The sequence below is a fragment of the Haplochromis burtoni genome, unplaced genomic scaffold (assembly GCF_018398535.1).
Source record: "Haplochromis burtoni strain Fernald_Lab_line unplaced genomic scaffold, NCSU_Asbu1 Contig_163, whole genome shotgun sequence".
Lineage (NCBI taxonomy): Eukaryota > Metazoa > Chordata > Actinopteri > Cichliformes > Cichlidae > Haplochromis > Haplochromis burtoni.
Window position 1 is genome coordinate 356,933 of NW_024582524.1, and position 15,303 is coordinate 372,235.

Here is a 15,303-nt window from a genome sequence, read left to right on the forward strand (position 1 = left end):
AAGTATTCTTAATCTTCCCTTGAGGGGTTTTCAAAAAGAGAACTACACTGATATGATTTTAGCATTTTGAATACTACTGGTTTTACCTAACCAAGTTTGAAAGTTCCCCATGGGGCTTGAATGATTTGAACAGATTATTACTGTCATCGTTATTTTGGGGGAAAAGCACACTCACTATTGGCGATCAGCACTGACTTTGTGAAACCAAAACATTATGAAAGAAAGCCCACCTATAAATTCAAAATGTCAACAACAAAAAACCCCAGCGGCGCTTTTGGTTTCCCTAACAGCGAGGCTGTTGTGAAGTCTCTTCTTGCATGTTTCACCGTGTTTCTCAACAACACTCTTGCCTGCTCTCTTCCTCATTTCATTACAGGAAGTGAGTTTGCAGTCAGATGCAGAGCTGTCACCCCAGTGGGTGACATGTCATTCCTGTAAACTCTTGTGAAGATGGTGCCGTTCTAGTTCCAGATTCTGCTGCTGCCGCGATGCCCTGTTTGGGTCATCATCTCTCTCGCTGGCCTTGATGCCATCGGAAACAACGAGCCACAAATTTTGCAAGTAAGTGTTCACACTTTGCTGAGCTGCATCTGCTCAAGCGGACCTGTCGCTTCTTCATACTAGCCAGCTGTCTTGCTACATACTGTGACTTATAAATACAGGCAGGATCTGTCGAAATGCTTTCATGGATTAATCATAATATGCGTTATGTAAGATCATTTGAAGTTTAGGTATATGATGTGGCAATATCTAAATTCACAGTCTGTTAGTTAGTACACAAAGCTCGGTGCTGCAATGGAAAAATAGGTTCGATAACATCTAGCCTCAGCTTCCCCATTTTGCAACAAACGTGTCAGTTGAGATATAGCTCAATGGTCAGTATGTAGACTACAAGATCAAGAGCAGAGAGACGTGTACTAGTGATTCCTGTCTGTCTTTTTTCTTTTTGTCCTGACTTCAGGCTGGAGTCTAGTCCATCTGGAGGATGGGGAATGTGATGCGAGGTGTGAGTGCTGAGAACAAGGTCAACACCGGAAACCCTGAAACCTCTCTGAAGGGTAAGATGTCCTTTTAGTGTATAAATAGCGCAGGCTGATAAAAACTACAGATTGGGAGCTTTCTGCACTCTTGGCAGCAACAACAGTCACTGTGATAATCCCTGACCGAAGAGACACTGGTATCTTGAATACCAGAATTTACTGTTTCGCCATGTTTCATTATGCATGCCTATGATGATGTGGCAATTGAACCTAGGCAATTAAACACAAATCACGAGTACACATACATAAGAAATCACAAATCTAGTCTTAAAAACTGATTTCGGACAGTTTTAGTTATTTCTAAATCACAACGGCAACATTTGGCTGCCAGTAAATGCTGCAAATATTACTTTTTTTGCAGGCACAGAAGACGAGGTGGTGGTGGTGCTCCAGGACTATCCTGCTCCTGAAATCAGCGAGCCGATCTACAGACTGGGAGAAAAGCTCAAAGTGGTTGCGCAGTAAGTTCATGTGCTTGCATTTCTAATTGAAAAAAAGAAAAGAAAAGAAAAGAGAAAAGTTTTGGAGATTATGTGCAGCAAAAGGAAACCAAAGTCAAAAAGAAAGGTTTGTTTGTAATGGAGTGTTCTAAATGTGTAATTTAGAGAAGTGGCTCGGCAAAAGGTCAGTTTTTAATTCCTCTTTGCTTCTGTGTCGTCGTCAGGGAGGCTTATTGGTGGAGAGTGCGCTCTATCCAAACGGGGAAGGAGAACTACATACCCGGCAGCCATGTAGCACGAGTGTACCATGGGTAAGTAACACCTCACTGACACTATCTTCCGTTCCACTGGTCTGGTTGGTTTGCTTGAACTTGATAAAAATAGGTCCTTCTGCTTTACGAGCTGTCGTTTTAATAGAATGGGCATGACATATTGGTGATGCGCCCTATATTACAGCTGCGTTTGTGCTGATTTAATAAATATGATGATTTATATTATTATCCCCACTAGTATTTAATCTGGAATTAGATACTCATTTGGGTTTTATTTTTCTTTTGGTTCAATCAGCTGGCTGTTTGAAGGTGTGGAGAGGCAGAAGGCGGAAGAACTGCTTCTTCTACCCGGGAACAGAGTGGGTTCTTTTCTGGTCCGAGAAAGCACAAGGGAGAGAGGTAAGAACAAGTAAACGACTACTTTCATTTGATTCCAATTCTTGGTTTCTGTGAATAAGTTAAAAGCAATCGTGAACTACCTCTGAGACTTAACTACCGACACAGGACATCAGCATAGTCACACCATTAACCGCTCAGTTAACCATAGCTGGAAAGGGGAGGAAGCAGCAAGCTGCTACTGAGGTCTAGATAAAGCAGGCCAATGACTGCTAAGCTAAGCTGAGCCAAATGCCTGCTGGTTGCATCTTTAGGCTGAATGGATGGAAAGCAAACAGCCTATCTCCCAAAATGTCAAACTATATCTGTAAAGACACGTAAAAAGGGAAATGACTTCTAACTGGGCCAAAGTCCCATTGACCTGTGATAAATAAATAAATCCAATGACTAAACTTGACAGGAGATGGAAACTACACCACATGACTGAACTTCACGTTGCTTCTGCTTTGTCTCAAAGCCGTAGTTATTGATGTTATTGTTATTAATCATATGGTCTTGTTTCAAGATTGATGTCATTATTGAAAGCCTGTCTTCAAAGCATGCGATGCGTGTCACATCTTCAGGTCTGTATTCGCTCTCAGTGAGGCACAGGAGTGTAAAGCACTATCGTATCTTCAGACTTGACAACAGCTGGTACTACATCTCCCCACGTCTCACTTTCCAATGCCTTGAAGATATGATCAATCATTATTCTGGTGAGTAGATACGTAAATATGTTGCTTTCTCATAGACCTTTAGTTCACATGTGAGACAGTGAACAAACTCATCATGTGTAGGGGCACACACACACACATATAAGTACTAACGAACTTCAGAAACCACACACGCTTAGATGAACAAAAATACAGTTTCATGTTCTTAATATAGAAGTATTTGTTATCAGTGTTTCAGCCTCTATATATATTTCCTCCACTGAAAGAATATTTTTGGAACACAACGGGAAATGAGATACAACTTGCATGTTTGATAAGCACTGTTGTGTACACAGTGAGGAAAAGCAGTTGTGATAATTGCTGAAGTAGTGCAATACTCTTGACACATATATAAGTTTGCTTTGTATGTTTGCTAGAGCGGTCAAGTGTTGAGTGGTTCATGCAAATTTTGCAACTTTATGTTTGTTCTTTGCTCGTCTTGCCTGGGGGCTGTATTTTACTTCCCCTATTGTTGCATTTTCAGATTCTGCAGATGGGTTATGCTGTGTGCTGACCTCGCCCTGCCTGTCTGGCACGATTCAGCCGCCAGATGCGAGTCTTGGAGCTCCACCTGTAGTGATGCGACGCAACTTTGACTGGAACAAAGTAGACAGGTACAGATGAGATTCAAATAAATATTTTGCTATGAAGGCGACAGCCATGAAGTGTGTTTATTTGAATATTTGTGAGCCAGAATTGCACAAAAGCTGCCCAGTGGAGGAGCAAGAGCAGGGAAGAACTGGGGGGAAAAGTCTGTCCACTTTATTTTAAAACTGCAACATTGGGAGCTGGCCTTTGTCAGAAGATCAAGTTAGAAGCATGTTAGTGTGACAGTGCATGTTGTGGGCAGTTGGCAGTTGGCTGCCCCTCCCTGAAGCTGGTTCTTCGGTCTTCCTGTTAAAAGGGAGGTTTTCCTTCCCACTGATGCCAAGTGTTGCCTCATAGAGGGTGGTCTGATTAATAAGGTTCTCTTGTATTACTGTAGGGTTTTTACCTTACTGTACAAAGTGCATTGAGGTGACTATTATGGTGATTTGGCACGATATAAATAACACTGAGCTGAACTGAACTGAATAAAATTCAAAATTGCCATCTTTGTCCCGCCTTAACGTTAAGCCTTTGAGATACAATTTTAATGCATTTTAATGAAAAACACATTTAAGCACTGTTAAAAAAAAAATCTACATCCAGCATCTAACCAACTTTGTGCATCAGTATCATGGGGATATATTTGAGCTTCAACAACAGAAAGCTCACAGTGGAGTAACAGAACAAAGCACTGTTGCCCTGGATGTTCTGTTTCTGTTAATTCACCCTAACTGTTTACACTGTTTATTCTTTATTTATTATTGTATGGAGGGCATTTGTCAGAGGCAAGATTTAGGAAAAGCAGGAAAAAAAACAGCTGACACTCAGGAGCCACAATCAACATGTCCACCAGTGTCTCATCTGACAAGCTGTAATTAAATCTTTACCAAACGAACAAATACTAAAACCCATGATACAGTATTTCCTCATTATTTTCAATTTATGTTACATATTTTTCTAAGATCACAAAATTGTTTCCATTCATGTTTTGTTTTTTTCAAAAGTCTATTTTTCACTTTAATGTTGGTTTTCAGAAATTATTATTTTTTAATATTTAGTTTCCATTTAAGTTTTAAGTTACATTTTAAGTTTAGTTATAATAACCATAGTATGACGGTTATAAGTTTCCTTTTTTTAATCTTTATTAAATATGCAAAAGATATTTTATAAAGAAATCGGCGAATCATGACATTAAAAAAGAGGCAGCAATGAATATCTGAGGCAGCTGTGGGGGTGGAGCCTGGTTAACGGTTAAATGTGAAGGTCAGTGGTTCAGCCTCTGGCTCCATTTTGAAATTTCTTTGGGCGACAGACTGAACTTTGAATTGTCCCTAATGCACCTGTTTAAATGTTAGGTTAAAAGTGCTTACGTATGTGAAGAAGAAAAAATGTGTGAGGCTACAGGTTAGAAAACACATTAAATGCTGAAACTGAGTAAAAAAAAACAAAGAACCTGACCACTGCACTCAAATCCAGCATTTTACTGAAGGTTTGTCCTTATTCTAAGGTGGGATTAATTGTATTCATCTCTACACTTTACAGGAACCAGCTGGTCAGCACAGACGCCTGCAACGAAAACATGGTGAGCTATGGAGTCAGGAACAGCATCGCTGCCTACCTGTCCTTTGCTGGCGATCAAGACCCTTCACGGGTGAAATCAGATAGCAGGAAGAAGAAAAGCAAATCGCTGTATGTGCTTCCTGAAAATGGCCTTCCGAACACTGACTATGACGAGGACTTCTAGATGCAACAGTGAAGCTAAAAAGACCGGACTATTTTTAAGTGGAGGCCAGTAGACAACTTCCTCTGAAATCTACTAACGATTCCTTCAGAGCCAGCAGAGAACAGTACTGAGCCGAAACTATTACCCCAAAACATCGAGGCGTTTCATTGTTTCTACTTTGAGCACTTTGAAGTACTTTTAACAATAACGCAAATCGCATGACCAATTACACTTGTGAAGTAGTTGAACTGGATGACGGTGCAATTTAGATGTGAATACCCGAACGCAGGGCGGAAAAACAAAGCTTGGCATTATGGTGTGATGAGTGATGTGGGAGAGATTCTAATTATATGCATATGGCTTTTTGTGGCTTTCAAACTATTTTAAGTTTTATTACTATGGTAAAATGGTCATATTGAGACACAGGCAAACTCAGATCATTTGAATTTGGGGGCTAAATTGATGCATTGAAGATGAAGATCATATATTCACACACAAATATAGGGGGAATTGAGCAAAATGTGGATTCCTCTTATAGTTGCCATTCAATATTAATTCTCACTATGAGATTCACTACACAAGCCAGTGTCGCAGTTATCAACAACCAACCTCTAATTAATGGCTTTCATTGTGGTGTGACCCACCGATCAAGAGAGTGAGACCATGTGTATAGACAGAGGTTGTAAAAAATATAATCCGCTTTAGTAATTTGAGTGAACTGGCCCTTTAAATATCCCCAGAGGGTGGAAAATAATCACTTCTGTGAAGCACGATAAGGCTCCAAATGGTTTATCAATAATATATGCTGTGTGGGTTGTTCACAAAATAGTTTTTTTTCTTCTTCTTGTAATTTTCTTTTAGTTTATTAATGTTTCCTAAACACTGAAATGTATGTTCCTGTGTAATAATTTATCTAACTTGAGCAACTCAGGTTACAAATATCGTTACCGGGCTTGGTAACAATATTTTAGTGTTACTAGTGCAACAGGATCGTGTGAATACTGTATATAATTAATATGTACCAGTTATCATGTTTCATGTATCAATCAATTACAGGAATGACTGTTATGGTAATAGTCTGATGCTTTTTTGCCTTATGTTTTATTTAATGTTTCATGGGAATAAAGACCAGTCAACTGCAATACTAACCATTAGAGAGGTCACAGTATTTCTGGTAAACATCGGTGTACTGCATGTTTAAATTTAAGCAGAAAAACACGCACATGACCTAAAAGTAAGACAAAAATATCCCACCAGCTGTGAAGGTGTGTGAAGCTCAAGACTCAACCCGAGGACGACTGCTTCCTATAAAAACCCCAAAAACAACAACATCAAAAAAGCATATTGTGATTCAAGGTTAGGTTTACTGTTAACGTAACAGTTCACTGAACCAAATTAGCGAATAGTCATCAATTAGTTTCATCACCAATCTCTTATCGTCATGCTTGTCTGTGCACCATTTGCAACTCATGCATATATTTTGCACTTTCTGCACCAGTGTTGGTGCTGAAAAATGGAGAGAAAAAAGATATTTAAAAAAAAAAAAGACTTCCCCTTTTGAGAAAATGAGCTGTTAACCACATAGAAAGGGATTTGGGCTTCCCCCTATTTAGCATGAGATTTCTTTAGGCAAATGTGAGCCCATGAGAACAAAAGTCAAAGCATCCTGTTTTTCATTCACCCTCTCAGATTTAATACTGTACCCACTGTTCATCTGATGTGGCGGCATGATGGGAAATTTCTGAGAACTTCTGAATTCTGATTTCTTCACAAACACACAGTCGGCCTATTGATATTTGCTCAACTTCCGCTATTCTGCAAGGTCTTATGGAACAACTTCTTTTTAATAAGATCATATCTTACTGCAAATCTGCAATGAACCCGAGCAAAACTGCCGATGTTTTCGAGTCTGAAACTAAGAATGACGAACGCGTCCGAGGAAGCAAGCAGAAGAGCTGTCGAATCAGTCAGATGTGTGGGAAAATTTCAACTACGTGTAGTGCATTATGGCTGAAACAGGAACAGTGTCCTAGAGGTTAAAGCACAGGTCTGCGTTTGGCCTGTGTTTGCATACAGAAAATAACAAAAATATATGAAATACTGGACTGTTTGACCTCTTTTACATTCTGAAATATTTAAAAAAAAATGATGAAATGATTTTGATGAAGAGAAAAGGGTTTAGAGAAAATGAAATGAGCCTTGGAGCATTTGCAGAGAATGTATGTTGTAGAAGATTAGTTCAGGAAATTGCTTTACGTTCCAGAACATATGCGCTACAACTTTGGCGACCTTGCCAAATTGTATTTATTTGTTTTTTTGTGAAATTTATGAGCCAACTGTGTGCAATCAGTACAGGCAAACTCAGCACTTTCTTCTCCGTTAAAAAGCAAGATCAAATAGTTCTGTTGGCTTGTTTTAAAGTCTCGTAAAATATCTGCAAGTGGGGTTACACGGTGTATGCGCGTGAGTGTGTGTGTGTTGAATGGAACAATCAGTGATGCAGACACACACGTCTGGTAGCCTACTGCTGCACCATGCAGAGACTGCTTTCCAGTCAGCGTTAGTGACTTCTCACATAAGGCCCCCTCTGCAGACCATGTGCAACCAGTTGAGAAAAGACTGGAGGCTAAACCGTAGGAAGATTGCGCGCTGAGCGACTTTGCTGTTTTGCTGTTAGTGCGGTTTGTCCACATGACACATTTTCTGCTTAAAGTTGAACAACTGAGGTGAAGAAAGCGGGTTGAAGAGTTCAACTTGGAATCAGAATGAAGGCAGAGCCATGGGAAGCATGGTCCATCAAAGGTCACTTATACATTCAAAACAAACTCTGCCTCTGATCACTCTGTTCATTCATATTCAAATCAGTGAAGATCCAACACAGAAAAAACAGCTGTTCCCTGAAACCATGCAAGCACTTACTGTAACACTAATGCAGATAAGAAAGGTAATACCCCGTCACCCTGCCAATCATCACACTTTTGTTGTACATGGTGAAAACAATTGCCCTCAGTGAGGCGCAGAGAGGAAAAAATACAGCTCAAACTTAACGTAACCAGATCCCCGTGCAGCTCATGCCGACTTACGAGAAACCCCCGGGTTCTGTGACTTTATGATGAGCAAAAGGGATTCAAGCTTGAGTCTCCTGTTCTCAACTTGATTTTTGTTTGATGTTGCAGTGGATGTTAGAACCAAGAAAAACACTCCAACAACGCACTCTGGCCTCTTTTCTTCTTCCTGAATGAAAACAAAAAGAGGAAGAAGAGTTGAAGCCTGCTCATAACTCGGCCTCTAAAAATGGGATCAAGGCACAGAACAAAAAGGGGGATAAGTGAAGGAAATGAAGAGATGGATGGAGATCCCTTATCCTACAGCCTGCTTTCTGTTAATCACGTTCTTCTGATCGCATCACATCCTTTCCACTACCCCTAAGGCCCAGCTGTAAAAACCTCTGACTTTGCCACTGCGGGACCCAGTGCTTGTTTGTGAGCTCCTAAAAATCCACATAAATGTTTCCTTTGCTTAATTAGAAATGTTCTGTTTTAATTTACATTGCTGCTTTCCTTCTCCAAACTATCACTTTCATTATGGCTTATTTTTTAACTTCTATATGGTCTTAATAATCAACTTTAGGAATTTTGCTCATTTAAGTGTTGATCGTGTCATCAGAGCAGCTCTGGCTTTGACTCTCTGGCTCTGGCTTTTTCCACCACATTCCTTTTAATGCTATATCAAAGTAGGACGTGGGGAATTTGAATGCTGGGTTGTTGTCTTGAATCCTTTGTCTGCTTCGTTGCATCAGTCATCATCGGTTTTTAAGTATTTTTTTTCTTTGTTTGTTTTTTTTCACCCAGGACTTGTTGCATTGCAAAGATAAGATGATCATTGTTACGCACTTCAGCTTCCTCAGTGTCGTAGCAGATCAGTGTATGGTGCAGATAGACATTAGTATGTTCATTTCCTGTCTGAAAACCTCACACTGCGAGCTGACGTTACCCTGTGCTTATTTTGGTGTGAAAAGTGGCTTCCCGCTCTAACTTTAACTCTTACCACTTCCTGCAGACATAGAATAAAAATCAGCCTAACCCTGAGTTTGAAATTGCACATTTTCTGTTTAGTTTGAGTACATACTCCAAGTATATGTTATTGCAAATGATTGGGACATATATTGTACTGCTTTGCCACTGCTGTGCCATGACACTGACCCTATGAACTGTAACTCTTTTGCTCACATTTTACAGATAATGAGGGCACTTAGTAACTTTTGCAGTATTAGTTTAAACACCTGACTGTGGACTGATGTGGCAAATGTCACAAATGGCTGGCTTGCCTACTTCAAGATTTGGCAGGATGTGGTAGTAGAATACTGGCATTTTGGCATATTTCATTTCATGTTATTTTCACATGGTTATTAGGACAAACCCCAAATGTTTATCCCATTTTAGGCTCAAAACAGACACGAACAAGGTAGCTGCACATTGAAAGATAATAATAAGGTTTTACTAAGAAGCCAGTGGTTCAATAATTACACTAATCAAGTGTAAATGCTTTTGACAGTTTCCCCTAATCCGGTGAAAAACCTCCTCCAAAGAGTAATGTCAACAGCACTGAGTGTTCTTCTCAGAAACAGCACATGAGAACATGGCCTTTAATGTTGAACCAGGGGCCTCAGCCAATACACACAACCAAATCCAAGGCTGTCCAGAGACCAAGAAGAAAACAAACAAGAACCGAACAGTCACTAGAGAAAAACTCCAAAGGTCCACATCTTCGCCAGGGAATGGGAAGGTCTTATGTGCGCTGCTAGGAATCTCTATCTACTTCCATTTCTGAAGCTTTTTCACATAAATACCAAAGAATGAGGAAGTGATGTGCATGATCATTACAGAATTACTTTTTCACATGTTTAATATAGAAAGGTTACAAAAAAAAGCCAAAGTAAACACAGTGACAGATGCTATTACCCACAAGCGCCATGCTGTGCACTTTCTGTGGTAATCCTGGAGGGGACGGCTTTGTAATATCATTTTCCACATAACAAAAAGACAGAACAAAAAAAAAACGTTGCTTCTAACACCTTATTATCCAGACTTGAGTGACTTAGTTCACAGTTATTAGGTGCGATTGGTGTCTTTCATTCACAGCCAGTTACCACCATAACATGGCTAAACAATACAGGCACGTTTTATTTGCCAAATAAAATGTTGTGAAATCTGCAAACGCCTGCTTTAATGGGCAAAAAAACCCTAAGAGGGTAAATATGATGAAAACAGCCACTTGAATCTGAAAAAAGTCAGCCTGAGGCATAAATTATTTTCTGGAAGTAGTTGAAGGATAGGTATTCGGAGAGGGGGGGGAAAGGATAACTCGGCTCTGCTGTCACTCAGTCGCCAGCTGAGTAAAAGCTCAGAGCATCCTTGCCTGCTGCGCTATACAGCCATTACAAGAGGTGGATGGGTCCTCTTGGAAAAAAGCTCATTTTCAGTGAGGAGATTTTCGAGCAGCTGTTTGCCACGTGGCTTCTTCTAAATAATTAACACAAGCTTTCCACAGGCACTTTCTAAATGGGAATTCAGTTGTTGGTAAACCTAAATAAGCCCAGTTGGTGACTTAATATGCAAGCATACACTGCCTTCAGCATGCTATAAAAAGTCTTGTTAAATTTTCACTGCTCTGGCAGGTGAAACCATGTGTCAAGAATTTAAACATTTAATATCTCAATACCTGTGAAAAATTGCTTAAACGTGCAAGAGGACTTTGTGTCACTCTTTCCGTTGCCTTCAGCTCCCGTTGAAGCCCATCGCTCTCTGGGAGTGAAAAGCAGGATGGCAGTTGTGAACATATTAGCGTCAGGAACAAGTCTGACGCACTTCCTAGTCAGTGAAATGAAGAAAAATAAAAGGCAGTTAAGATGGATGGGTTTCAGGTCAGACTCTGGGCTGGAGATGAATGCTCGATTAATAAAAAATATAGAGTTGATGAGAGGGAGAAATGTCAAGACAACTACTGGGACATTAATCTATCACATAGCTTAAGTGACCACTCATACTTGACATTACAATGGCACAAAAGACTGAATCATAGTTCACCTTCAGTGCAAGAGGACAGACAGCAAACAAAATAAGCAGCAGCTTTTCTTGTCTTCACACTTCAGTGGTCACATTGAAATGACGTCACCACTGGACCAACTTCAGAAACAACTGGCCTTTGTGCTCCAATTTTTTATCGATCCAGCTAGAGAGCCCTGAACAGCTCTGGAGAGATCCTGAAAGTACAGCCACTACCAGGAACACCTAATCTGCTTCTCTTAAAAGCTCGCATTTAAATATTTAAATACTGCTCTCTGCGTTTAGCGTTCTAATTCGATGCAGGTGTGAAAGTTCCTGGCAGCGGTCATGCTTTCTGAATATTACCATGTTCCTCATGCAAACTACTGCACCATCAGAGACATTTTGGGCAGCGCACATGGTGATGGAAAGTTATACAAATATCTCATATGAACCCACTTAAATATGCGGGGACAGGCGGCTGCTGAGATTCAAACTCTGAGATGTGCCTTCACACTTTCCTTTTGCTTCAGCATTAGGTGCACTTCGGCACATTATTTTTTTGCTGCTCAGAAATCCCCATTAACAGAACAAAAAGGTAAAAATTTCAAGAGCTCAAAGACATTACTGCCACTGCGAGAATGTGATGACTTTCTAAACAGCCAACCACATATTCATCCCCTCTAAAGCATTTGCTTGTAAACTATCTTCCTGCTAAAGACACTGACCTGTTGACTGACACGTAAGCGCACACATACACACGCACACTTTTCAGTGCCTGTGGCTGTGCTGCTTTTGGAGAAAGACCAGAAACAACAGAAAAGCTCTGACATAGTTGTTTGCACCTTTGGCTGCTGATTACCGCACAGATAGTTCCAGGAAGAATAACATGGCTTATCACAAGTTTCTCAAAGTGATCACTCCACTCTGCAAATACAATCTCTTTATTAAAAAAATAAGAGATCTCCAGATTAAGACGCTCTGGAGTTTCTATGGTGTTGCGTTTTAGCAGATTAACCATTTAAATCTATCAGTTGTGGAAAAGTATTATTTTAGTTGTGACACTGACGATTCCTTGCTTTAGAGCATTTCATGTATGCAGAAAGTTACATGTGACAACATTAAAACAAAAAACAGTATAACATTTACATTTCTTATTTGTTTTCACCTTTTTTTTTCACACGTAATCGTGAATCAAGGGCTTAAATGTGCATTTTGGCAGCATGTGACCCAGTCTGTTTAATGTCAGATACAGATGTGCCGTGGCGCTTTCCAGGGAAAGAAAAAAGACAGGCAGTATGTCTAAGAGCAGCATACCTCCTGTTTTCCTGGACTTTTATTGAATGATGAAAAGTGAAGAACAAACCTGGATTTCATAAAATGTCTCTCCCTGATAATGAACTGCTGGATGTCTTTCTGACGCCTTGTCTGCATGAACCACTTCCATCCCGTCCCCCATAATAATTCTTTTTAGGTAAGTGCAGAAGAAGCCAGAGTTTTGATAAGCCACGCAGGCATCACCTCCTTCTTGGTTGGAGCCCTAGTCTTCCCTTATCAGGCAGTCATCTGGCAAAGGGAACTATCTGGGGAAGGACTGCTGAAGCCAAACAGACAAATAGCCGCCCAGAGAAGAATGGCTGCTTGCTATTGCAGTAGCTGACGTGGACCTACGTGTGCATCCCACACAGAAGCCCGTGCTGCTGGAGGCCCTAGAGATGCTTGTCTAACAGCCTGCAAGTGAACCTCGACATCGACCCTGAGAGTGGAGAAGTGAGCAGTATTTTGTTCCAGTAATCAGTGTTAAATGGGATGGAAATGTACACAAACTGACAAGTACATATGGGGATAGGCAGACTGATAAACAGATGCAGACACACACCACAAGGAAACATTTAAAGTGAGGTCATACTGTGCAAACCTCTTTCATTATGATATAACAATCGGAGATGAGAAGAAATTGGGCATTTTTGTGGGTTTCACAGATTGTCCTCTGATGTGACAAAAGACCGCATAACATGACAAACGCAGGGTTCATAAGGAGCAATGTTAGTTTATATTAGGTATGGATATGTTTATTGGGCATGACTCCATTTTTACTGGCTCTGCAGCCACTCTTTCTACGATAGTTTTGTCTTTTCATTGCAAATTAATTGCAGACTAGAGCATACCACAGGCGAAAGAGTAATGGAAACACTCATTAGGATGGATCTTGACAGCAAAACTTTCCAAGTCTGGGTAGTGGTGGTGAGCAGATAAATGGAAAACTCACGTTGTGAATCCAAACGTCAGCTGAGTCTCTCTCTCTCTCTCCCAAGTACGTGCCCTAGATGAAGTCATCATTACTGCCCCGTGCCGATACCAGTGCCCCAAAACTGTTCTCTCAGCAGTGTCCACAGTGTACGAGTGGCATTTCATGCCAGATATGTCCAGCATGTGGATGAGAGAAGCTATTTATCAGGTCTAGAGAGGGAAACATTCCTTCATTCCTCCATCCATTTTCTCCCAGATCTCTTGATTACATAATAAGGATGCAGACTCAACATACTTATACGCCATCTGCAAGAATCATTAGAGCTACGTGAAAAGAAAAATTACGTGCAGTTCAAAGTATGGAAATTAAACAAAATGGGCCAAACTGGGAATCTGTGATGTGGCAATAGAGCAATATTATGCCTCCTGGCGCTGGTTTACATAGAAACTAATTGGTGCTGATTAAATGTGAAAATATTTATCTGGAAATAAAATAATACATTTCTTTCATATAGATGGTTATGCTTCTGGCGAGAAGTTAAGTTGCATTAACAGTACTGTACTCTGGTTGTTTGCCGTTGCCTGACATCTAGTGGGCATTGTGAAAAATCATGATGATAATAGTGTTTTCCACACGTGCAGCTCAACCTCACTTTACCACAGAATGAGCATGGTGAATGAATCTGCGATGGGATCAGCGTTTAAAAATAAGGTTGGGTTTCTCCTGGTTTTGCAATAGAAAAAATAACAAAGTGGCAGTGATTCTGACATTGGGCCCCACCTCGAGACACTTTAAGCCTTGCCTAGTCAGGCTTTATGGAGACTTGAGCTCTCGCTTTTTCAAAAATGACTACAGTACTCTGTACTGGTTTTAAATATTGAAAGGATTATGGATACAGATTGAAGATAATTACTGCTGCTGTTCTAAGAAAATTTAGTACAAAGGAATTCATGTTCAGGTGAGGGCCACAGTCCTTCTACAACAGTGGCTCTCACGCTGATATGGCATAAAGGCATGAGGCATGGATGACCATAAAATAAATAAATAAATATATATATATATATATATAATTTTTAAGTGAAATAACATTAACCCTTACATACTGTTCTTATTGTATGCCTTCACAATATGTTTTTTTTTTTTACCCAGGTCTAAGAATTCCCTCATAATAATTGTCTATAACGAATTTCAAACTGCAGGTCTGTTTAGAATGCATTACTAGCCTGTCTGACATCAATAAATGGAGTATTAATCCTTAATTAATGTTTCCAAGAGCAGGGAGAGTTTATTTACTTTTAGGTTTTACAAGAATTGTTTTTTGTCAGAAAACATCATCATGTCTTGTTTTATCTAAGACCTAAAAATACAACAGCTATAAAGATTACATGATGAGATGCAAAATCTATCTGTGTGCCAGTTGAGAACCTCAAATAACATGCATGTTTTGGACTGTGGGACGAAACCAGAATATCTACCCAGATATGCAAAATACACACAGGCAGGATGTGAAACTGTAATGCTTTTCCTGGGAAGCAACAGTGCTGACCATCCCACTTTTGTTCTGCCCTATTTCAAGTCCTGTGTCTGTGTGGAAGCACCATCTTTCAAGGCATACTCTGACCTCTGTTTCATGGGTGGATCATATATGATCACTCTTGGCTTTTTCAAAGATTCCACCGTGATTCTTCAGAGACCAGCAGGTTCTTGTCTCTGAAGGAACCAATATGGCAAATGCTGTGGGAATGCAAACAATTCTAATGACAGTGTCAAGATCAACCACAGGCTTAGGGCGTCGGGGGGTTCCCCGGAGGCATCTTCCTTGGGGGGCTCAACCCGGGGTAGCGGTCATGTCCGGTT

The 15,303-nt window shown here is 40.2% G+C and overlaps 1 protein-coding gene across 1 annotated transcript; it reads left to right on the forward strand.

Annotated features, from left to right (window-relative positions):
• Window positions 1–370: 370 nt before the first annotated feature.
• sla1a (Src like adaptor 1a) lies at window positions 371–6,296 on the forward strand. Its single transcript, XM_005932928.3, has 8 exons — window positions 371–561; window positions 962–1,058; window positions 1,402–1,501; window positions 1,705–1,791; window positions 2,048–2,151; window positions 2,712–2,843; window positions 3,325–3,454; window positions 4,971–6,296. Exons 2-8 carry the CDS (start codon window positions 986–988, stop codon window positions 5,170–5,172), a joined length of 828 nt encoding a protein of 275 aa, XP_005932990.1. The 5' UTR covers window positions 371–561; window positions 962–985; the 3' UTR covers window positions 5,173–6,296.
• The last annotated feature ends 9,007 nt before the right edge of the window (window positions 6,297–15,303 follow it).

Excerpts from the sequence above, each read along its gene's own strand:
- sla1a (XM_005932928.3), top strand. The coding sequence starts at position 986 with ATGGGGAATGTGATGCGAGGTGTGAGTGCTGAGAACAAGGTCAACACC. Across the intron at positions 1,792-2,047 it reads GTAGCACGAGTGTACCATGG|CTGGCTGTTTGAAGGTGTGG; the intron begins GTAAGTAACACC and ends TGGTTCAATCAG. Across the intron at positions 3,455-4,970 it reads GACTGGAACAAAGTAGACAG|GAACCAGCTGGTCAGCACAG; the intron begins GTACAGATGAGA and ends TACACTTTACAG.